Source organism: Nerophis ophidion, linkage group LG11 (assembly GCF_033978795.1).
Source record: "Nerophis ophidion isolate RoL-2023_Sa linkage group LG11, RoL_Noph_v1.0, whole genome shotgun sequence".
NCBI lineage: Eukaryota > Metazoa > Chordata > Actinopteri > Syngnathiformes > Syngnathidae > Nerophis > Nerophis ophidion.
Window position 1 is genome coordinate 40,759,780 of NC_084621.1, and position 23,566 is coordinate 40,783,345.

The 23,566-nt window shown below is 38.5% G+C and overlaps 2 protein-coding genes across 5 annotated transcripts; both read left to right on the top strand.

The window, feature by feature from the left end:
- The first annotated feature begins 14 nt into the window (after positions 1–14).
- On the top strand, positions 15–18,680 carry LOC133562082 (steroid 21-hydroxylase). Of its 3 annotated transcripts, XM_061915929.1 has the most exons (13): positions 93–218; positions 1,228–1,363; positions 2,404–2,598; positions 2,672–2,761; positions 2,834–2,988; positions 11,955–12,050; positions 12,113–12,223; positions 12,308–12,394; positions 15,583–15,654; positions 15,742–15,855; positions 15,932–16,098; positions 18,102–18,205; positions 18,285–18,680. In XM_061915929.1, the coding sequence occupies exons 3-13, from the start codon at positions 2,505–2,507 to the stop codon at positions 18,524–18,526; spliced, it is 1,332 nt and encodes a 443-aa protein (XP_061771913.1). In that variant the 5' UTR covers positions 93–218; positions 1,228–1,363; positions 2,404–2,504; the 3' UTR covers positions 18,527–18,680. The 3 variants fall into 3 exon arrangements, with proteins under 3 accessions (XP_061771911.1, XP_061771912.1, XP_061771913.1); XM_061915927.1 differs by lacking the exon at positions 1,228–1,363 and having other exon boundaries at positions 15–218; XM_061915928.1 differs by lacking the exon at positions 1,228–1,363 and having other exon boundaries at positions 50–218; positions 2,424–2,598.
- A 3,433-nt stretch (positions 18,681–22,113) lies between these two features.
- LOC133562086 (allograft inflammatory factor 1-like) lies at positions 22,114–23,207 on the top strand. 2 transcript variants are annotated; one of them, XM_061915938.1, is made up of 6 exons: positions 22,114–22,263; positions 22,353–22,414; positions 22,518–22,563; positions 22,638–22,679; positions 22,754–22,919; positions 22,996–23,207. In XM_061915938.1, exons 1-6 carry the CDS (start codon positions 22,245–22,247, stop codon positions 23,081–23,083), a joined length of 423 nt encoding a protein of 140 aa, XP_061771922.1. In that variant the 5' UTR covers positions 22,114–22,244; the 3' UTR covers positions 23,084–23,207. The 2 variants fall into 2 exon arrangements, with proteins under 2 accessions (XP_061771922.1, XP_061771921.1); XM_061915937.1 differs by having other exon boundaries at positions 22,119–22,263; positions 22,497–22,563.
- The last annotated feature ends 359 nt before the right edge of the window (positions 23,208–23,566 follow it).

Below are 23,566 nucleotides of genomic sequence, written 5' to 3' on the forward strand. Positions count from 1 at the left end.
CAACAAAAACAAAATATCGACACACACAGACAGCTGAGATCAGTATAAATGTGGCAAACAACACGATGAGCAGCTTCCTAAAGACGAGCCGAGTGGAAGACACAAGATGCCGATAGAGGTGACGGCGTTCAGTGTTGGAGCTGCACTTCTCTTGCTGATGCTCACACTCACGTTCATTTTCTACAAATCTGCTGCCAGAGACGATGGAAAAACACCAGGTAACTATTACCCTGATCAGAGGTTTCAAAAAAGACTGTATTTTAAATGCTGTGATTAAAAAAACAACAAAACCTTGCTATAGAGGAAATGTTTTTTAGATGAAAAAAATAAAAATAAAAATAATGTAATTTTCTTTAACCCAAGACGTCAGTGTTTTTATGGACAAAAAATACCAAAAATAATTATTTGTTGTGTCACAAAAGTTTAAGCACCATGCATTTCATTTTAAGAGTTGTATTTTTATTTGACTTATTTATTTATTTTTAACCAAAAAAAAAATATATATATATTATACAGCAGAAGCACTGGAGGAAAAATAAATAATATAAAATAAATATTACATATTAAAAATAGTATTTTCTAATTTATGTTTGTTTTGAATTTGTATAAAAACACAATAAATACAACCAAAAAACTAAGAAAAATTAACAGAAGTTTAAACTGTGTTTTAGAGACACAAACATAGAAAAACAAATAGAAAGCATCTACAATTACTTTTTTATTTTATTTGATCCAAAACACTGCTTAAAAAAAGTGATGTTTGCCTTGACTTAAAGGCCTACTGAAACCCACTACTACCGACCACACAGTCTGATAGTTTATATATCAATGATGAAATATTAACATTGCAACACATGCCAATACGGCCTTTTTAGTTTACTAAATTGCAATTTTACATTTCCCGCGGAGTTTCTTGTTGAATACGTCGCGGAATGATAATGCGTGCGCGTGATGTCACGGAGTGTCAGGAAATATTAGCGCCTCACCACTAACGGCTAAAAGTCGTCTCTTTTCATTGCGCAATTACAAAGTATTCTGGACATCTGTGTTGCTGAATCTTTTGCAATTTGTTCAATTAAAAATGGAGAAGTCAAAGTAGAAAGATGGAGGTGGGAAGCTTTAGCCACACAAACACACGGTGATTCTTTGTTTAAAATACCCGGAGGTGAAGCTTTACTATGGATCAGAGCGGTCAAGCGAACATGGATCACGACCATTTGTTTGCAGGTTTCGGTGAGAAAATTGTGTTAAAAAGTCGCCTCTTACCGGAGATCTGTGGAGTTTGCGCCGTCCTTGTATCTGCCGTGACTTCCCTCAGACACTGGCCTCAAGACACCCGTGGACACACCCCTCCGACTATCAGGTACTATTTAATCTCACTAAAACACTAGCAACACAATAGAAAGATAAGGGATTTCCCAGAATTATCCTAGTAAATGTGTCTGAAAACATCTGAATCCATCACAATGCAATTGCCTTTTTTTTTTTTACCTTATTTTTATTTTATTTATTTTTTCTAGTCCTTCGCTATCAATATCATCATCCATGAATCTTTCATCCTCGCTCAAATTAATGGGGAAATTGTCGTTTTCTCGGTCCGAATAGCTCTTGCTGCTGGAGGTTCCCATTACAAAAAATGTGTGGACGTGAGGAGCCCTCACCCTTGTGACATCATCGTCTGTGATTTCCGATAAAAGCAGGGCTTTTTTATCAGCACCAAAAGTTGCGAACTTTATCGTCGATGTTCTCTACTAAATCCTTTCATCAAAAATATGGTAATATCGCGAAATGATCAAGTATGACACATAGAATGGACCTGCTATCCCCGTTTAAATGAGAAAATCTCATTTCAGTAGGCCTTTAAGAAACAAACAAAAAACTTTTTAATACGTTTTTTTCAATAAGTACATACGTTACTAAATGTTTTTAAAAAACAATAATGAAAATCAAAACAATAATACTTTTAGTTGATTTTTGAGGTTGCAAGGGTAACAAATACTTTTGAAATACCTAATACATTACTATTCTGATTGACATCCTAAAGGATTGATTGACCTAACAATAATTAAGTCTACTGTAAAATATTGGAATACTGAGATATGATACAAAATGTGTTAACGCACTAAATATTACAATACATGCATTTAATTTTAAACTCTTTATCATTTTTAAATGTTATGACAGCCAAAGTTTATCAGCAGGACGTGTCTGCCGTAGATCTTTTTGCATTGTGTTGAGGAAAGTCTTCACAACTTTTTGTCCCCGACATGTGCTGCAAAGAGATTATCTGACATGTGCCATACATCTATCAGACTAATGATAATAATATAGTGAAAGTAGTGAAGGTTATAAATCATTGTGATCATGCCCTTTTCCTCTTATTGTCTCTCTTCTGTCTCAAAGCTTCCTCTCACATTTGGCAGACCCTGCGTCGGATTCTTCGACCTCCTTCTTCTTCACTTTGCTCCCTCCCAAGTCCTCCAAGCCACTTTCTAATTGGCAACATGATGGAGTTGACCCACGACCATCTGCCCATTCACCTCACCCATCTGGCAGAGCGCTACGGGGACATCTACCAGCTTAAGTGCGGCAACACTCGTAAGGCTTGACGCCTTTGCATTTTTTAGTGCAGCAAATAGCGAGTGCAACAAAGTATTGTTTCGTTTTCCAGGCATGGTGGTTCTAAATAGCAGTAAGGTCATAAGGGAAACACTGGTCAAGAAATGGTCCGACTTTGCAGGAAGGCCCATTTCATTCACGGGTGAATCAGTCAAAGATATTTCCTTGTAAAAATATAGATATATATTTACTGTGACGCTTGTGTGTCCATCAGGGGATATCGTCTCTGGTGGCGGGCGCTCCATCTCTCTGGGGGACTACAATGACGAGTGGAGGGCCCATCGACGTCTGGTGCACGGCGCTTTGCTGCGATGCTGCCAGCACTCTTTGCATGAAGTGATTGAGAAGCAGGCAGCACTCCTCTGCAAGGTAAATGTAACGCACTGATTCTCAAAATGTGGTGGAATGCAGGCTCCATCTAGTGGTGTGCCAAAGAATCACTTAATAAAAGGCCTACTGAAACCCACTACTACCCACCACGCAGTCTGATAGTTTATACATCAATGATGAAATATTAACATTGCAACACATGCCAATACGGCCTTTTTAGTTTACTAAATTGCAATTTTAAATTTCCTGGGAGTTTCTTCTTGAAAACGTTGCGTAATGATGACATGTACGCGTGACGTGACGGACTGTTAGGAAATATGAGCGCTGCACACACACACAGCTAAAAGTCGTCTGATTTAACCACATAATTACACAGTATTTTGGAGATCTGTGTTGCTGAATATTTTGCAATTTGTTCAATTAATATTGGAGAAGTCAAAGTAGAAAGATGGAGTTGGGAAGCTTTAGCTTTTAGCCACACAAACACACGGTGATTCCTTGTTTAAAATTCCCGGAGGTGAAACTTTACTATGGATCAGAGCGGTCAAGCGAACATGGATCCCGACCGAATGTCAACCAGCAGGTTTCGGTGAGAAAATTGTGGTAAAAAGTCGCTTCTCACCGGAGATCAGCTGAGCTTGCGCCGTCAATAAAGCTGCCGTCGACTTCCCTGAGACACTGCGCATCAGGACACCCGTGGACACACACCTCCGACTATCAGGTACTATTAAACTCACTAAAACACTAGCAACACAATAGAAAGATAAGGGATTTCCCAGAATTATCCTAGTAAATGTGTCTAAAAACATCTGAATCCGTCCCAATACAATCGCATTGTTTTATTTTTTTAACTTTTTTTTTTCTAGTCCGTCGCTATCAATATCCTCACACACAAATCTTTCATCCTCGCTCAAATTAATGGGGAAATTGTCGTTTTCTCGGTCCGAATAGCTCTTTTTGTTGGAGGCTCCCATTAAAAACAATGTGAGGATGTGAGGAGCCATCAACGGGTGACGTCATCGTCTGCGACTTCCGGTAAAGGCAAGGCTTTTCTGTTAGCGACCAAAAGTCGCAAACTTTATCATCGCGAAATGATCAAGTATGACACATAGAATGGACCTGCTATACCCGTTTAAAAAAGAAAATCTCATTTCAGTAGGCCTTTAAATATTTCAACACACTGTTACTGTTCAAACGGTCTGCAATGTTACATTTGCCAAACATATTAAATAACATATACTTGTTAAATACTTTGTTTTTAATTAATACTAGGCCTGCTATGATACTGTATTTTAATGTTGGTCATTATGGTGGTAGTTGGAGAACAAAGCTTTTTCCTAATATGGTGAAAAATGTTTGAGAACCGCTGGTTTCGATGACTGTAGTTTCAAAGATGTATAGAGTAATTTTATGACTATATTTCTCCCCATAGCAAATAATGTAACCTTAAACTGTTGCCATTACAAAACCTTTATTTGGTGTATAAGAAATGTTTTAAGTAACAATGAAGCCTTTCTGGCTGTCATACAACTGTATGAATAAGCAAACCCCTGTATGATAAAACTCAATCAAACTAAAATGAAGTAAAATAACAAAACCTTTGAAGTATTTCTGCAGTGTGCCGTTTGTTTGCGAGCCCTTTTTTATGCTAGTCATTAGCCATTGCTTCTAGCTACATGCTAATAATGTTGGGTAAAAGGATTTGTTTATGTAATGTAAAAGCAAGATTATGCTGGGGCGTTTAATTAGAGCTAAAATTGTATGTATGTATGTATGTATATATATATATGAACACACATATTTACACAAATATATACACACATATGTTTGTGCGTGCGTGCCATAATAGAATTGTTTTAAAACAAGTTACTAATTTGGCTGCTGACATAGACTGTAACATATTGCATCATTTCTGATTGGAATATTTTTTCAAAAATAATATTAACCTACTTGTTAATTTACTGCTTATAACTGGTTACGTTCTACTGTAACATGATTCTATCTACACTTCTGTCACAATATAACAAGCATTTTTTCGTCAGTTGTTTGGAAACTTTATATTAGTTTCGGGTGATACTACAAATTTTACGACAAGCATTGATCATCCACATACTGATAGTGATACTTTACATTTTTGAGATCAATTGATTATTACATTATGAATCATGAATATGATCAGACAAAAACACATGAAGGCAGTGTAACAGTATGAATAAAATATTTTAATTATTTTCTACTATTGGCTGTGATTTCGATCAATCAATCAATCAATGTTTACTTATATAGGCCTGAATCAGTAGTGTCTCAAAGGGCTGCACAAACCACAACACAAACCACTACGACATCCTCGGTAGGCCCACATAAGGGCAAGGAAAACTCACACCCAGTGGGACGTCGGTGACAATGATGACTATGAGAACCTTGGAGAGGACGAAAGCAATGGATGTCGAGCGGGTCTAACATGATACTGTGAAAGTTAAATCCATAATGGATCCAACACAGTCGCGAGAGTCCAGTCCAAAGCGGTTCCAACACAGCAGCGAGAGTCCCGTTCACAGCGGAGCCAGCAGGAAAACATCCCAAGCGGAGGCAGATCAGCAGCGCAGAGATGTCCCCAGCCAATACACAGGCAAGCAGTACATGGCCACCGGATCGGACCGGACCCCCTCCACAAGGGAGAGTGGGACATAGGAGAAAAAGAAAAGAAACGGCAGATCAACTGGTCTAAAAAGGGAGTCTATTTACAGGCTAGAGTATACAAATGAGTTTTAAGGTGAGACTTAAATGCTTCTACTGAGGTAGCATCTCGAACTGTTACCGGGAGGGCATTCCAGAGTACTGGAGCCCGAACGGAAAACGCTCTATAGCCCGCAGACTTTTTTGGGGCTTTGGGAATCACTAATAAGCCGGAGTCTTTTGAACGCAGATTTCTTGCCGGGACATATGGTACAATACAATCGGCAAGATAGGATGGAGCTAGACCGTGTAGTATTTTATACGTAAGTAGTAAAACCTTAAAGTCACATCTTAAGTGCACAGGAAGCCAGTGCAGGTGTGCCAGTACAGGCGTAATATGATCAAACTTTCTTGTTCTTGTCAAATGTCTAGCAGCCGCATTTTGTACCAACTGTAATCTTTTAATGCTAGACATGGGGAGACCCGAAAATAATACGTTACAGTAATCGAGGCGGGACGTAACAAACGCATGGATAATGATCTCGGCGTCTTTAGTGGACAGAATGGAGCGAATTTTAGCGATATTACGGAGATGAAAGAAGGCCGTTTTAGTAACGCTTTTAATGTGTGACTCAAAGGAGAGAGTTGGGTCGAAGATAATACCCAGATTCTTTACCGTGTCGCCTTGTTTAATTGTTTGGTTGTCAAATGTTAAAGTTGTATTATTAAATAGAGGTCGGTGTCTAGCAGGACCGATAATCAGCATTTCTGTTTTTTTGCCGTTGAGTTGCAAAAAGTTAGCGGACATCCATTGTTTAATTTCATTAAGACACGCCTCCAGCTGACTACAATCCGGCGTGTTGGTCAGCTTTAGGGGCATGTAGAGTTGGGTGTCATCAGCATAACAGTGAAAGCTAACACCGTATTTGCGTATGATGTCCCCTAGCGGCAGCATGTAGATGCTGAAGAGTGCAGGGCCAAGGACCGAACCCTGGGGAACTCCACACGTAACCTTAACGTAGTCCGAGGTCACATTGTTATGGGAGACGCACTGCATCCTATCAGTAAGATAAGAGTTAAACCAAGACAGGGCTAAGTCTGACATACCAATTCGTGTTTTGATACGTTCTAATAAAATATTCTGATCGACGGTATCGAAAGCAGCGCTAAGATCGAGGGGCAGCAACATAGATGACGCATCAGAATCCATCGTTAGCAATAGATCATTAGTCATTTTTGCGAGGGCTGTCTCCGTGGAGTGATTTGCCCTGAAACCGGATTGAAAGGTTTCACATAGATTGTTAGACGCTAAGTGTTCATTTAACTGCTCCGCAACAATTTTTTCGAGGATTTTTGAAATAAAGGGAAGGTGAGACACCGGTCGGTAGTTCACAATGAGGTCAGGATCGAGGTTAGGTCTTTTAAGAAGAGGATGAATAACCGCTTTTTTGAATGCTAGGGGAACAGTGCCCGAGGAAAGTGATAAGTTTATAATATTTAGCACTGATGGCCCTAATAATACAAAGAGCTCCTTGATAAGTTTCCCAGGAAGAGGGTCATAAACACGTTGTTTGTTTTATTCCATTTACACGTTGTAACAATTCCTCTAATGTTATTTCCTCAAAACGAGAGAAACTATTTTGGAGGGCAGTATCCGCCGTACATACAATCGTATCAGTGTTAATAGAGCCCAGTTGTAGCTGGGACGCATTGTCTTTAATCTCCTTTCTAATGACTTCAATTTTCTTATTAAAGAATTGCATAAAGTCATCAGCTGAGTGGGTGGAGCTACTGGAAGGAGTCCCTTGATGGGTTAAAGATGCTACCGTACTAAACCAAAATTTAGGATCGTTTTTATTACGGTGGATGAGATTTGAGTAATATTTAGCTTTAGCTAGGGTAAGCATGCGCTTATAAGTTATTAAACTATCATCACTCCATGTTTGATGGTGTACCTCAAGTTTAGTTGTGCGCCATTTGCATTCCAGCTTTCTACATAATAATTTCTGAGCTCTAGTTTCTTCTGTAAACCACGGGGTACGCTTTTTTGGAACCTTTTTTAACTTTAGCGGTGCTATGTTATCAATGGTTTCGCGCAGGGCGTCGTTAAAGTTGTTAGTGAGGGTATCAATAGAGCCCACATACTTTGGGAATGGTGCAATTACCGAGGGCAGTAGGTCAGCAAGAGTTGTCGTTTAATGGCCGTATTAATGTTGCGGCTGCTAATGCAGTTATTATTATTATTATTAGTTTGACGAACATGCGTCTGAACCTCAAATTGTATAAGGTAATGATCGGACAATACTTTAGTATACGGGAGTATCGTAACTTTGGAAACGGTGATACCCCTGACAAGCACTAGGTCTATCGTATTACCGTTGCGATGCGTGGGTTCATTTATTATTTGTGTAAGACCACAGCTATCAATTATAGTCTGGAGCGCTACGCATGGTGGGTCCGATGGGGTATTCATATGGATATTAAAGTCCCCCATTATGATTATATTATTGGCGTGCGTCACTAGATCAGCAACAAACTCTGAGAATTCATTGATAAAGTCCGAATAGGGTCCTGGGGGGCGGTAGATAACAGCCAGTTGTAGAGGCAGCGGTGTGACAGCCCTCATAGTAAGCACCTCAAACGATTTATATGTATTATTTATGTTAGGACTAAGGTTAAAGTTTTCGTTGTATATTAGTGCGACCCCCCCACCCCCCCCCCACCCCTTTTAAGGGGACGGGCAATATGCGCATGTGTAAAGTTAGGAGGACATGCCTCATTTAGCGCAAAAAAGTCATTTGGTTTAAGCCAGGTTTCGCTGAGACCGATGACGTTAAGATCGTTGTCTCTGATGATATCATTAACTAACAACATTTTGGGAGACAATGATCTTATGTTTAAAAAACCTATATTATAGGTAGTGGGCTGTTTTAGGGAATTGTTGATCAAATTATCCGTAGTAGCAATATTAATAATGTTGTGTTTATTATGCCCAGTGCATTTAGTATAATTACGACCATATCTAGGAATTGATACGACGGGAATTTTCCGATTGTTTGTTTGTTGCTTTGATAAACTGAACGCATCATAGTTTGCCAATCTCAGTAGAACGCATGTTCCGATTGTTTGTTTGTTGCTTTGATAAACTGCACGCATCATAGCTTGCCACCTCAGTAGAACACATGTCCAACTCTGAAACAATCAAAGCAGAAAAAACTTGTTGTAATTTAACTGACTCCTTACCCAGACCAGTAGTCTCACATCTTCTATTCAAATCCGGCTTCAGGATGGAGGGAAGTGGTGTTCTAAAAAAAAAGATTTAAATCTTTTGTGGTTTTGCCCTTAAAGACCCCGCCTTCCGCCCGATTGCAGCTGAGATAGGCGCCAGCGCCCCCCGCGACCCCGAAAGGGAATAAGCGGTAGAAAATGGATGGACGGATGGGTCCTGATGTGCACAATACCAAAAACAACATAGTTTGATAATAGAACGGCACCCACCTGTTCCCAATTAGCCTGTTAACCTGTGGGATGTTCTAAATAAGTGTTTGATGATCATTCCTCAATTTTCTCAGTCTTTAGTGCCACTTGTGCCAGCTTTTTTTAAAACATGATGCAGGCATCAAATTCCAAATGGGCTAATATTGCCAAAAATAGCAATGTTTACCATTTCAAACATTAAATATCTTGTTTTGCAGTCTATTCAATTGAATATAGATTGAAAATGATTTCTGAAATCATTTGACAGACACCGTTTCCATATGAGATGGGAAATTGTATTAGATGTCAATTTAAACGGAATACAATGATTTGCAAATCATTTTTAACCCATATTCAGTTGAATGCGCTACAAAGACAACATATTTGATGTTCAAACTGATAAAAATATTTTTTTTGCAAATAATCATTAACTTTAGAATTTGATGACAGCAAAAATAGATAAAGACGTTGGGAAAGGTGGAAATAAATACTGATAAAGTTGAGGAATGCTCATCAAACACTTATTTGGAACATCCCACAGGTGTGCAGGCTAATAGGGAACAGGTAGGTGCCATGATTGAGAATAAAAACAGCTTCCTAAAAATGCTCAGTGTTTCACAAGAAAGGATGGGGCGAGGTACACCCTTTTGTCCACAACTGCATGAGCAAATAGTCAAACAGTTTAAGAACAACGTTTCCCAAAGTGCAATTGCAAGAAATTTAGGGATTTCAACATCTACCGTCCATAATATTATCAAAAGGTTCAGAGAATCCGGAGAAATCACTCCACGTAAGCGGCATGGCCGCAAACCAACATTGAATGACCGTGACCTTCGATCCCTCAGACGGCACAGTATCAAAAACCGACATCAATCTCTAAAGGATATCACCACATGGGCTCAGGAACACTTCAGAAAACCACTGTCACTAAATACAGTTTGTCGCTACATCTGTAAGTGCAAGTTAAAGCTCTACTATGCAAACCAAAAGCCATTTATCGACAACATCCAGAAACGCCACCGCCCTCTCTGGGCCTGAGATCATTTAAGATGGACTGATGCAAAGTGGAAAAGGGTTCTCTGGTCTGACGAGTCCACATTTCAAATTGTTTTTGAAAATATTCGCCATAGTGTTATCCGGACCAAAGGGGAAACGAACCATCCAGACTGTTATCAACGTAAAGTTTAAAAGCCAGCCTCGCTGATGATATGGGGGTGCATTAGTGCCCAAGGCATGGGTAACTTACACATCTGTGAAGGCAACATTAATGCTGAAAGATACATACAGGTTTTGGAACAACATATGCTGCCATCTAAGCGCCGTCTTTTTCATGGACACCCTTGCTTATTTCAGCAAGACAATGCCAAGCCACATTCAGCACGTGTTACAACAGCGTGGCTTCGTAAAAAAGAGTGCGGGTAATTTCCTGGCCCGCCAGCAGTCCAGAACTGTGTCCCATCGAAAATGTGTGGCGTATTATGAAGCGTAAAATACGACAGCGGAGACTCCGGACTGTTGAACGACTGAAGCTCTACATAAAACAAGAATGGGAAAGAATTCCCCCTTCAAAGCTTCAAAAATTAGTTTCCTCAGTTCCCAAACGTTTATTGAGTGTTGTTAAAAGAAAAGGTGATGTAACACAGTGGTGAACATGCCCTTTCCCAACTACTTTGGCACGTGTTGCAGCCATGAAATTCTAAGTTAATTATTATTTGCAAAAAAAAAACAAATTAAGTTTATGAGTTTGAACATCAAATATCTTGTCTTTGTAGTGCATTCAACTGAATATGGGTTGAAAAGGATTTGCAAATCATTGTATTCCGTTTATATTTCAAACTAACACAATTTCCCAACTCATATGGAAACGGGGTTTGTATTCTGTTTTTATTTACCATTTACACAATGTGCCAACCCAAACTTGCCAGCCTCCCGGATTTTCCGGGAGACTCCCGAAATTCAGCGCCTCTCCCGAAAACCTCCCAGGACAAATGTTCTCCCGAAAATCTCTCGAAATTCATGCGGAGCTGGAGGCCACACCCCCTCCAGCTCCATGCGTACCCGAGTGACGTGTCGACAGCCTGTTTTCACGTCCACTTTTCCAAAATATAAACAGAGTGTCTGCCCAATGACGTTATAACTGTAGAATGATCGAGGGCAAATACTTGGTTTCTTATGTGGGTTTATTGTTAGGCAGTCTCATTATCGTCCTCCCAGCGCAGCAAGAAGACACATCAACAGCAGTCACGTTTTCGTCTACCGTAAGGCAGTTTGTCTGCCGTAAACAGCAATGTTGTGACACTCTTAAACAGGAGTGTCACAACATTGTCACAACAAAGTGCTGCCATCTACTGTGCATGCATATGTGACAATAACATTGACGGCTTTTAGAGCGGTGGTTCTTAACCTTTTTTCAGAGATGTACCCCCCTGTGAACATTTTTTTAATTCAAGTACCCCTTAATCAGAGCAAAGCATTTTGGGTTGAAAAAAAAAGATAAAGAAGTAAAATACAGCACTATGTCATCAGTTTCTGAATTATTAAATTGTATAACAATGCAAACTATTGCTCATAGTGGTCTTTCTTGAACCATTTGGAAAAAAAGATATACAAATAACTAAAAACTTGTTGAAAAATAAACAAGTGATTCAATTATAAATAAAGATTTCTACACATACTGCATTGACGTGGCTACTTGTCCAGGCAACACATGTTTAGACGCTGATTTACTACAATGCCAAGGTAGTTGTGTGATGGCCAGTTGTAAATTGACGTGTATTCTACATTTAGCAACTGCCAGAATTACCTGCAAATGTCTGGTATCACATACAATCGTCTATGTATCGTAAGTGCAGGTTCTGATGGACTACCAAGGCAGTGCTGTTGATCTGTCTGAGGACTTCACAGTGGCAGCCAGTAATGTGATCACCACACTGACTTTTGGGAAAGACGTGAGTATCATTTAGTAGATGTTTGTGTGAATCAGCCATAATTGTAAATCATGGCATTTTAGTATGAAAAGAGTTCTCCGGAGCTGCAGGAGTTACACAAGTGTCTGAATGAGATCGTCGCTCTGTGGGGATCTGCTTGGATATCAGCCCTGGACTCATTCCCTTTGCTTCGAGTCAGTAAAACTTGATCTCATAATAAATCAAACAAAACTTGATATACCGGTAGTTACTAACAACTGAATTTTTCCCCAACCAAGATATTCCCCAACCCTGTTTTCTCTCGTCTCATGAAAGAGGTGACCAAGCGCGATGACATCATAAGAAAACACCTCAACCACTACAAGGTCAGTACAGTGGTGCCTCGTTTATCACTGTTAAATGGTTCTGGATATGACCACAAGAAAGTAAGAATCATTCATTGTGAAGCAAATATTTTCATAGCTAGAGCATAAAAACCTGTTTACGACTCTCCAAATAAGTTTTTTTTAACATTACGAGAGCCCTTTAGACATGAACTAAAACCCTTTAACCACCTTTACATTCTTTTAACCCTAAATGTTAATGCCAACTGAGGCTGAGCCAATCAGTGACCACGATACTGAACAGCGTGTTCTGATTGGTTTGGTCTCCTCAAGTGGCCAATATTACTGTAGTATTGACATTTTTAGTTTATTTATTCATGTTTATGCATGAAAATGCTGTATTTAGGACTAAAACAATTTAGAATATGCTTTAAAAAATTAAAACTGTATTAACTACTAGTGATAAAACTGAGCTTGATACCAATGATACCAATGGTCATACTTTGGCCACGCAATTGCCTTTGGACACTGTGGAGAGACGCAGCCGACGGGCCGACAGCGGGCTGAGAGAGACAGCCCTGGCCAGGATGGAGGCCAGGAGGCGGGGCAATAAAGCAATAAAGCCGAATCAAACCTGCTATGATGCGTCGTGTGTCAAGTGTCCCCGCAACACACACGGTGATGGCAGGAAATCTGTCACAGACACAAATAATATACAGATACAACACAAAGCATATACACAATTTGAGGTATGTTTGGGATATATTAAAGAAGACAATATAATACACACACACATAAACCTAAATATAAACCAAAAATAGGGACTGCCTTTGAAGTAATTTTGCATTTCTCATTGATGCGGCACAGATGATTTTAATATCACATGACTTAATCCAACCGCTTTTCTCAAACAGTCTTCCAAATGTATAAAATGTTGATATCAGGAGGCCCTTTTTCAACAAAAGCTCTAAATGTATCAAATTATTGATATCAGGAGGCCCTTTTCCACCCAAAGCTGAACTTTTGGTTCCTGGAATCTCTGGTTCTTGGATCTATAAGTTCCTGTAGAAGTGAGTGGTTTGTGGTTCCACCGCATTTCACAGTTCAGGGCAGTTTATACAAATTAGGCTGATGGCGTGTGGAGGAGTGTTTTACTATAGTTCGTGTAAATAAACACTCAATATTAGTAGTAGTCCATAGTTCATTAAAAGTCTTTATTTTAAAAATGTGCAAAGTATACGAATAAATGTAATCCGCAAAGGCAATGATCAATGATTTTGAACTTACAGTATTGAACTTTTAACACAACATTTAAATGCGATACTAAATTTGCATTTATAATATTCATTGACCATTTATTTTTATATAGTCATCAAAATTAAGAAATTAAAATATCCACAATATAAACACATTTATTTTGATTGTACTAGACAAATAATTGAACTATTCCAAGATATTGTAATTTTTCAAGATGCGTATGAAGTTTATTGATACTGGGTCCATGCACCATCCCAGATTGGAGACTAAATCAGGGACTGTCCAGACTGCGCGTTGCAGCCTTTTTTTTAATCTTTATTGGTCCTCAACTGATTGTAAAAGTTAAATGAATTCATTATTACTGAGATATGGTATTAGTTTAGTAGAGCTGTCAAACGATTAATCTTTTTAAGCCAATTTAAATTTAGATTAATCTCAATTATTACTATTTGTATGAATTGCTTGCATAATTTCAATTAAATTACAAAAGTCACCAATGTTTGGACATTAATGCCATTGTATTGTTAGAATAGATTAGATGGTAAAGGAGCATCCATCCATCCATTTTCTATCGCTTACATGTGCAGTCAAAATTGATTGCATAACATACTGTGTATACTAGGGGTGTGGGAAAAAATCGATTCAAACACAAATCGAATCGAATACGTTGTGCGATTCAGAATCAATTCCCATGTTTAAAAAAATATTTTTTTTTATCAATCCAACAAACCACTACACAGCAGTACCATAACAATGCAATCCAATTCCAAAACCAAACCTGACCCAGCAACACTCAGAACTGCGATAAACAGAGCAATTTAGAGGAGACAAACACGACACAGAAAAAAACTAAAGTAGTGGACCAAAAATTAAAATGATCAACAACAGTTTCAATATTAATTATAATTTCAGCATAGCAGGGATTGAAAATCCCTCATTGACATTACCAAAGACATTTATAAAAATAAAAATAAAAGAACAATAGTGTCACAGTGGCTTACACCTACATCGCATCTCATAAGCTTGACAACCCACTGTTTCCAATATTTTCACAAAGATAAAATAAGTCATAGTTTTGGTTCCTTTAATAGTTAAAACAAATTTACATTATTGCAATAAATTGATAAAACATTGTCCTTTACAATTATAAAAGCTTTTTTAGAAAAAAAAATCTACCACTCTGCTTCCATGTCAGCAGACTGGGGTAGATCCTGCTGAAATCCTATGTATGAATGAATACAGAATCGTTTTGAATTGGGAAAATATCGTTTTTGAATCGAGAATCGAATTTAATCGAAAAAAATCGATATATTATCGAATTGTGACCCCAAGAATCGATATTGAATCGAATCGTGGGACACCCAAAGATTCACAGCCCTAGTGTATACACTAGATTAATGTAATATTTTTTATGATTAATTGCATGAGTTATGTGTCATGATATACAGTACATGACAGTTTTGGTTTTTGTGTGTTGTTTTCCAGTGTTAAGTATTACTTCCTGTCTCGCACGCTTTTTGTTCCACTTCCTGTTTTGATGATGTCTCGTTTCTGAGCGGTGTTTTCGCACCCACTCCTGATTAGTAATCAGTGGACTCACGTGCCTCTGATCATTAATGAGCAGGGTTTATGTGTGAGTGTTGTCTTCCTTGTGACACCGGTTTATTGCAACCAATGTCCATTTTGTGCCTTTTGGTCATTGAACCTCCTTATTACCTGCATGTCGCTTCCTATCTCTGCATCCTGGGGTCGCATCAACTACCACTATGCGAGTAGCTGACAAGCTAACTTGTTATTTTTGACAACTCTAGTTACATATTACACTCATTTCTTTTGACACCTATAAAACAAAGCTAACATGGATGTTTTGTTCACCTAGTTATGCATATATTGACGTACTTTGGTTGGCTTTTAGCATAACTATCGGACAAAAAGGTTTCAAGGTGCACCCCCCTTCATTTCTGAATGTGCAGGCCCAAGAGCAGAAACCAGAAGAGACCATCACAGGCTACTTCCTGGAGGGCCTCGACAGCGAACATGGCGAGGTCATCCATCCATCACTTCATTCTTTTGAATAAGACATTTATGTCGTTGTATAAAGCACAAAGGATGTTGTGGTTGTTGGCCCTCAGCTCCTGACAGACACTCATGTCCACATGGCCACTGTGGACCTTCTCATTGGAGGGACAGAGACCACCGCCGCCTGGCTCAACTGGACCATCGCTTTCCTCTTGCACCGCCCAGAGGCAAGTGGAATACAAATCTTCACATACTGAACAAGTACTATACGGATACTGTACCTTCTCCTACTTGCTCCTTCAGGTCCAGACTCAGGTCTATGAGGAGCTGTGCAGCGTTTCAGAGGGTCACTACCCAAAATACAGCGAGAGGCACAATCTTCCCGTCCTGTGTGCCCTCATTAACGAGGTGCTCCGACTCAGGCCTGTTGCTCCTCTGGCGGTACCTCACAGAACAATCCGAGATAGCAGGTCAGTGACATTAAACTCATTTAATATCTAATGTATTATTTACCACCACTTCATCATGTAAATTAGCATGATCTCATTAGATCCAATACATATTGTTGTTGAGGGTATATTCTAATATTAGTCAGCTCATTTATGTACATGACTCTGAATACGATTGAAAACAGCTGTCAGTACTCAACAACAAATATATTTTTGACAGGGTCAATCAAAAGTGATCTTTTTGATCTGATTGGGTTGTTTACACATTGAAGTAAGTGGTCAGTCGGTGTATGACTTACACCAGTGGTACCCAACCACCGGTCCATGAACCGGAATTAATTTATAAACTAACGCATTTTCTCCAACTTAACTTTCGCCTGTCCCACTAAACACAACAATAAGTTTGTTCATAGATGTATATTACAACTCCTGATAGGAAGTCACCATTTTTTTATAGTAAATTAATGTACATTAATGAACATATAGCATATTAATGTGCCAGGTTGTAGCCAAAAGTTCATTGCCATCTGCAGGGTCGTTGTATATAGCACGGGTTCTTAACCTGTTTGACCTAAGGACCCAACTTTTCCACGACAGAGGTACCCAGGGACCACTCCAATATTAACACGAAATTAGTAAGCTTACTCTTGATTTTAATCATATTCAATAAAAATAAAATATCTAACCTACTTACAGTTCACTACCTTATAAAAGTATAAAAAAGCAAGTATTAATCACAAAGATCATATCATTAATTTGACAAATATACCTTGGTGCTTAGGTCAGGCTGATTAAACAAAATACATTTACAAACAATATATAATATGTTGTGCTAAAATAAACTAAATTAATAATAAATATGCAGCTGAGATAGGCTCCAGCACCACCCACGATCCCGAAAGGGACAAGCAGTAGAAAATGGATGGATGGATGGATGTTGAACTAAACTGTCAATAAAATTTAAGTGCAAATGAAAATATAGGTTCACCACTTAAGTCATAATTGTTGCGCTAAAGAAATGTCTTTATGACATTAGTGCCAGACTTCTTCTGTTTGTTTTTTGCTGTCATTACTGCCACAAGTGGTGGAAAAGTGTATTGCAATTCAGTACCGCTGTGGCCTATGCGTACCACCGGTGAAAAGAACAGATATATTAAATTCTAGGAGCCGCTCGCTGGCCCCTAGAATGGTTAGTCCTATGGTTAAGAAACACTGGTGCATAGTATATGCCATCAACGGGCAAAGGACCATCTTTTTGCAAACAAACACGCTCAGGGCTCCCACTACTTCAGCATTGTAGGGAGTTCTCTTTTTTTTTTGCTGTTTTTATTTGACACACGTGGAAAGTCGGTCCGTGAAAATAATGCATACATTAAACCGGTCCCTGGTGGAAAAAAGGTTGGGGACCCCTGACTTACACAATGTCAAACTAAATCTACATTGAGGCATTAAAAATCAAATTGAATGGAACTTGTTGGAGGCAGTTTGGAAATTGCTTTGGAGTTCTTGCATCACTTCGACAAAAACTGATCAATCCAAGTCCATGAGCACAAACTGATAGCACAAACTACCCCTGTTCCAACACAACACAAAATCAGGATTGCAAAAGCCACATCAAATGAAAGCACTAATTTATTCTGCTATAGTTGAGTTGAGTTAGAGTTTATTTGGAACATGCAAGCATACAACATGATCCATCACAATTTCCAGTTTCTCCATTCAAAATGTTCGAAAAGGAGTAGGAAGAAGCAGAGCCTATTTAATCCTACCCCTTTTTCTTTACTTAGCATTTGCTAACTTTAGTTCACTTTCTATTCTCAATTTATTCACATTATACTCTATATGTAATACCAATAAAAATAAATAAATAATTATTAGTGCACGTTAATACTTCATTCTTACACACACTTACTGAGATCCAACTAAATGTGTTTTGATATGTGATTAAAACTTGTTACATTTAATATTCTTGATATTATGATCTAAGTGGGTTTTGGTTTTTTTCTTGCACTTGCAAACGTCAGCATTGCAGGTTACTTTATTCCCAAGAACACGATGATTATTCCTAATCTTTTCGGAGCTCACCACGATCCTGCAGTTTGGAGCGAGCCGCACAGTTTCAAACCAGGTTTGTGCTTGATAACAAACATTATATTTGTTTGTATTTAGTGTCCCATGTTGCATTATCACATCTTTCTGTCTGCCAGAGCGCTTTCTAGAGGGAGGAGGATCTTCCCCCAAAAACTTGATCCCCTTCGGGACTGGCGCTCGTCTGTGCTTGGGCGAGGCAGTTGCCAAAACGGAGTTGTTTCTCCTCACGGCTTATTTGCTCCGGGATTTCTACTTTGTCCTTCCTGACGGAGAAACATGTCTACCAGACGTGAGGGGCGTGGCTAGTGTGGTGCTCAAGATCAAGCCTTACAAAGTTATTGCACGGCCACGACAATAATATTGTTTAAAAACATGCAAATACATATTCCGCACTTCTATGTACTAAATGTGGAATATTTCATACCCGCTGTTACAAACAAAATGTACATTGAGGCATTACATTTATATGCGCACATTTTTTTTCAAATTAAATGGAATTTTCATCCTGAGAATGTTTTTTTTTTCTGATAATCGTTATGAGAAACAGTGACACCGCGTGGAGAAAGAACAACATTACACGATGATTGGAAATATTTCTGTCTACAGTTCTAGTCACTCATATAAAGGAATTACAGGTCATAATTAAAAAGGGAAAAAGGTAAAGTCCTGGAGAAAAAAAGCTTGTAATACAGGGGGTTTGGGAGAATCACAATATTTAGAGAAAAAAGTAGCAAAATGTAGAACAATTTTTTTTTATTTGATAAAACGACTAAAAAAGTTGCAATATGAAGAAAAATGTCAAATTTAAGGATGTTTTATATTACATTTAAAAAAGTTGCAATATTTGGAGAATACGAGTCAATATATTGAGAAGTTGAAAGTTTTAATGTTACAAGAGAGGATTTTTTTTTTTCATTTTTTTGAAAAAGAAACATATTACCAAAAGAAAGTTGTAATACTGCATTTGGGAAAAAATCAATATAATGTATTATCACGAGAATAAAAAAAAATACGCTATTTGGAGAATACAGTAGTAGTCAGTTTTTGCTGATTTTTAAAAAAAAAAAAGTTATTTTGTAAGAGAAAAAAGCTGTTATTACCCCCCAAAAAATACATATGATACAAAAAGCGATTTTAGCCGAATTTTGAAATATTACAATAGAAAGTTTTTTTGGTTTTTTTTTTCAGAAATAACAGTTTTAATGTCAATATTTGGGAAAAGGAAATGCAATATTACAAAAAAGTTGCTATATTGTATTTGGACAAAATAAGCAGTTTAAAAAACTTATGTTGTAATATAATAAGAAGAAAAATGCTATGTTTGGAGTCGTTTTTTTAGGCGACCCCGAAGGGAATAAGCAGTAGAAAATGAATGGATGAGCTATGAGGATTTTTATAAGAAGAAAATGTTGCAATGTTAGAGTTCTAATTTTGGGGGGAAAATGTTAATAAAATACAATTTTACAAAAAAAAAAAAAAAAGAGTACTACTAGAAAAAGTTGCACTATTTGGAGAAATAAGTTGTTTTAATTTTTTACAAAAGTATACATACAGCAATGTTAATATTTGGTTACATGTCTCTTGGCAAGTTTCACTGCAATAAGGCGCTTTTGGTATCCATCCACAAGCTTCTTGTTGAATCCTTGACCACTCCTCACTATGCTTGATGTTAGGCTTGGTGTTCCTGGAATTAAAGGCCTCATTTTTCTCCTCCAAACATATTGCTTGGTATTATGTTGTGCTGATGACACCCAACTCTACATGCCCCTAAAGCTGACCAACACGCCGGATTGTAGTCAGCTGGAGGCGTGTCTTAATTAAATTAAACAACGGATGTCCGCTTACTTTTTGCAACTCAACGCCATAAAACGGAAATGCTGATTATCGGTCCTGCTAGACACCAGCCTCTATTTAATAATACAACTTTAACATTTGACAACCAAACAATTAAACAAGGCGACTCGGTAAAGAATCTGGGACCCAACTCTCTCGTTTGAGTCACACATTAAAAGCGTTACTAAAACAGCCTTCTTTCATCCCCGTAATATTGCTAAAATTCGCTCCATTTTGTCCACTAAAGACGCTGAGATCATTATCCATGCGTTTGTTACGTCTCGGCTTGATTACTATAACGTATTATTTTCGGGTCTCCCCATGTCTAGAATTATACGATTACAGTTGGTACAAAATGCGGCTGCTAGACTTTTGACAAGAACAAGAAAGTTTTTTGATCACATTACGCCTATACTGGCTCACCTGCACTGGCTTCCTGTGCACTTAAGATGTGACTTTAAGGTTTTACTACTTACGTATAAAATACTACACGGTCTAGCTCCATCCTATCTTGCCGATTGTATTGTACCATATGTCCCGGCAAGAAATCTGCGTTCAAAGGACTCCGGCTTATTAGTGATTCCTAAAGCCCAAAAAAAGTCTGCGGGCTATAGAGCGTTTTCCGTTCGGGCTCCAGTACTCTGAAATGCCCTCCCGGTAACAGTTCGAGATGCTACCTCAGCAGAAGCATTTAAGTCTCACCTTAAAACTCATTTGTATACTCTAGCCTTTAAATAGACCTTTTTAGACCAGTTGAGCTGCCGCATCTTTTCTTTTTCTCCTCTGTACCCCCCCTCCCTTGTGGAGAGGGTCCGGTCCGATGGCCATGGATGAAGTAGTGGCTGTCCAGAGTCGGGACCCAGGATGGACCGTTCGCCTGTGTATCGGTTGGGGACATCTCTACGCTGCTGATCCGACGCCGCTTGGGATGGTTTCTTGTGTACAGGACTCTCGCTGCTGTTTTGGATCCGCTTTGAACTGAACTGTCGCGGCTGTGTTGGATCCACTATGGATTGAACTTTCACAGTAACATGTTAGACCCGCTCGACATCCATTGCTTTTGGTCCCCAAGGGGGGGTCCTCTCCAAGGTTCTCATAGTCATCATTGTCACCGACGTCCCACTGGGTGTGAGTTTTCCTTGCCCTTATGTGGGTTCTTCAGAGGATGTCGTAGTCGTAGTGGTTTGTGCAGTCCTTTGAGACATTTGTGATTTAGGGCTATATAAATAAACATTGATTGATTGATATAATGGCCAAAAGCTCAAATTTTGTTTCGTCAAGCATGGTGGTGGTAGTATTATGCTCTGGGCCTGTTTTTCTACCAATTGGTGCTTTAAATTGGACAATGAAAAAGGAGGATTAACTCCAACTTCTTCAGGACAACCAAAAATTATCAGGCCGGGGGTTGGGTATTAGGCACAGTTGGGTGTTCCAACAGGACAATGACCCCAAACACACGTCAAAAGTGGTAAAGGAATGGCTAAATTGGGATAGAATTAAGGTTTTAAAATGGCCTTCCAAAAGTCCTCACTTAAACGTGTGGACAATTCTGAATAAACAAGTCCATTGCAGTAAACCAACACTTTCAGCTGAACTGCACCAATTTTGTCAAGAGAAGTGGTCAAAAATTCAACCAGAAGCTTGTGGATGGCTACCAAAAGCACCTTATTGAAGTGAAACTTGTCAAGGGACATGTAAGCAAATATTAATATTGCTGCATGTATACTTTTGACCCAGCAGATTTGGTCACATTTTCAGTAGACCCATAATAAATTCATAAAAGAACCAAACTTCATGAATGTTTTTTTGTGACCAACAAGTATGTTCTCCAATCACTCTATCACAAAAAAATAAGAGTAGTAAAAGGTATTGGAAAATCAAGACAACCATGACATTATGTTCTTTACAAGTGTATGTAAACTTTTGATCACGACTCTATATTACTACAGCATGAATATTACTATACAATATCTCTAGGAAATGTACATTTCGTCATTACTACGCCCATAGGTGCTTTGAGCAACATCCGACTTTCACATGCGTGGCAGTAAAACGTGAATGAATGTGAACTGTAAGGTGTGCACATATTGTACAACACAGTTCTTGTGAAAAAGTGTGAATGCCTGGTTGTGGCTTTAAATAGTCACGTATGAAACCAAGCAAAATGTCACTTGACTTCCTCTTTCAGCTCACTTTGAAGAAGCAACAGCGGATTGTGCAGCTTTCTGTTCCGCAGAGCACAAATGGACCGCAGTACTCAAGGTTGGTGCTTTTTGCTAAACTTTTTCAAACAGGAGTTAATCATTGAAAATGTCAAAATGTCAAATGTGCCTTGTTTGTTTGGGTGGCAGGCGGGAAAGCGTTCGGCATCCTTAAGTCTCACCAAGAAGACAAACTTAAATCCATCAATGAGGTGACTTGTTACACTCAGATCATGTGACTGTTTAAGTCAATACACCACAATGTTGAGAAACTAATAAATGTTTTACCTGAAGGCTTTTCTGTCCGATGAGCAGTATGCAAAAGTGGAAGACCTGGCTGTAAAGCTGGACATATTTAAAAGTAACACATCTCTACAGTGCAAACATTTCAGTAAAATGTACTCGCAGTCTGACTCAACTGTTTTCTTGCTGCAGAAAAATACATGGAGTTTGATCTGAATGACAAAGGCGACATCGGTAAGCAACTTTAGATTTTTGTATTTATTATTATTATTTTTTAATTCTATATCACCGCGTTCTTTGTTTCTTAGACATGATGGGGTTAAAACGGATGCTGGAGAAACTGGGAGTGGCTAAGACTCACATGGAGCTGAAGAAAATGATGTCAGAAGTGTGTGGAGGAACGTCCAAGGAAACTTTCAGCTATGAGGATTTCCTTGCTATGATGCTGGGGGAAAGAAATGCCATTCTAAAACTGTGAGTGGGACATCTTTGTTTGTATTTGGGGAAGAAAAAAGTGGATTTACTGAATGTCAAATTTCCTCCTTTGTAGGATCCTCATGTTTGAAGGCATGAGTAAGCAGGAGGAGAGAAAACATGTTGGACCACCTTCTGCTAAAACCTTCTCAGAACTACCCTGAAGATATTTAATGTCTACATGAAAACCCCCTTGCTAATTTATCACAGAATTGTCACTTTTCTATGGAACTTCTGTGAATGTTTTGAAGTCCAATGTACAATACAGTGGAGGCTTCAAAATCCAAATACTTTTTCTTTGTCCTTTCCTGTGTTGTCCAATCACACAAACAGCAATTAGACAACAACCTTAGTATTGACCTAAGTCCAAAACTGTAGTTATTATCGTAGTTTCTTCGTATTCATACTGACTCAGAGGTTTTCAATAATAAAAAGTATCTGAAAGTTATGATTAAGGGTGATATAATTAATTTAGTTGGGCAAACCTGGACAATGTCCTCCAATGAGCCTACAAGTTTGGTCTTTTCTTGTATTTTAGTGATGTCATTTACAAAAAGGTAAACATGCTAGGTTATTGACTACTGGGGTCTAGGAGCTACAGTTGTGATCAAAATTATTCAACCTCCACACAATTTTGGTGTTTTAGC

Coding starts and splice junctions, on each gene's coding strand:
- LOC133562082 (XM_061915927.1), top strand. CDS start 107: ATGCCGATAGAGGTGACGGCGTTCAGTGTTGGAGCTGCACTTCTCTTG. Junction 12,051..12,112: donor CACTGACTTTTGGGAAAGAC/GTGAGTATCATT, acceptor ATGGCATTTTAG/TATGAAAAGAGTTCTCCGGA. Junction 15,856..15,931: donor TCCTCTTGCACCGCCCAGAG/GCAAGTGGAATA, acceptor TTGCTCCTTCAG/GTCCAGACTCAGGTCTATGA.
- LOC133562086 (XM_061915937.1), top strand. Junction 22,680..22,753: donor GAATGACAAAGGCGACATCG/GTAAGCAACTTT, acceptor TTTGTTTCTTAG/ACATGATGGGGTTAAAACGG. Junction 22,920..22,995: donor AGAAATGCCATTCTAAAACT/GTGAGTGGGACA, acceptor CCTCCTTTGTAG/GATCCTCATGTTTGAAGGCA.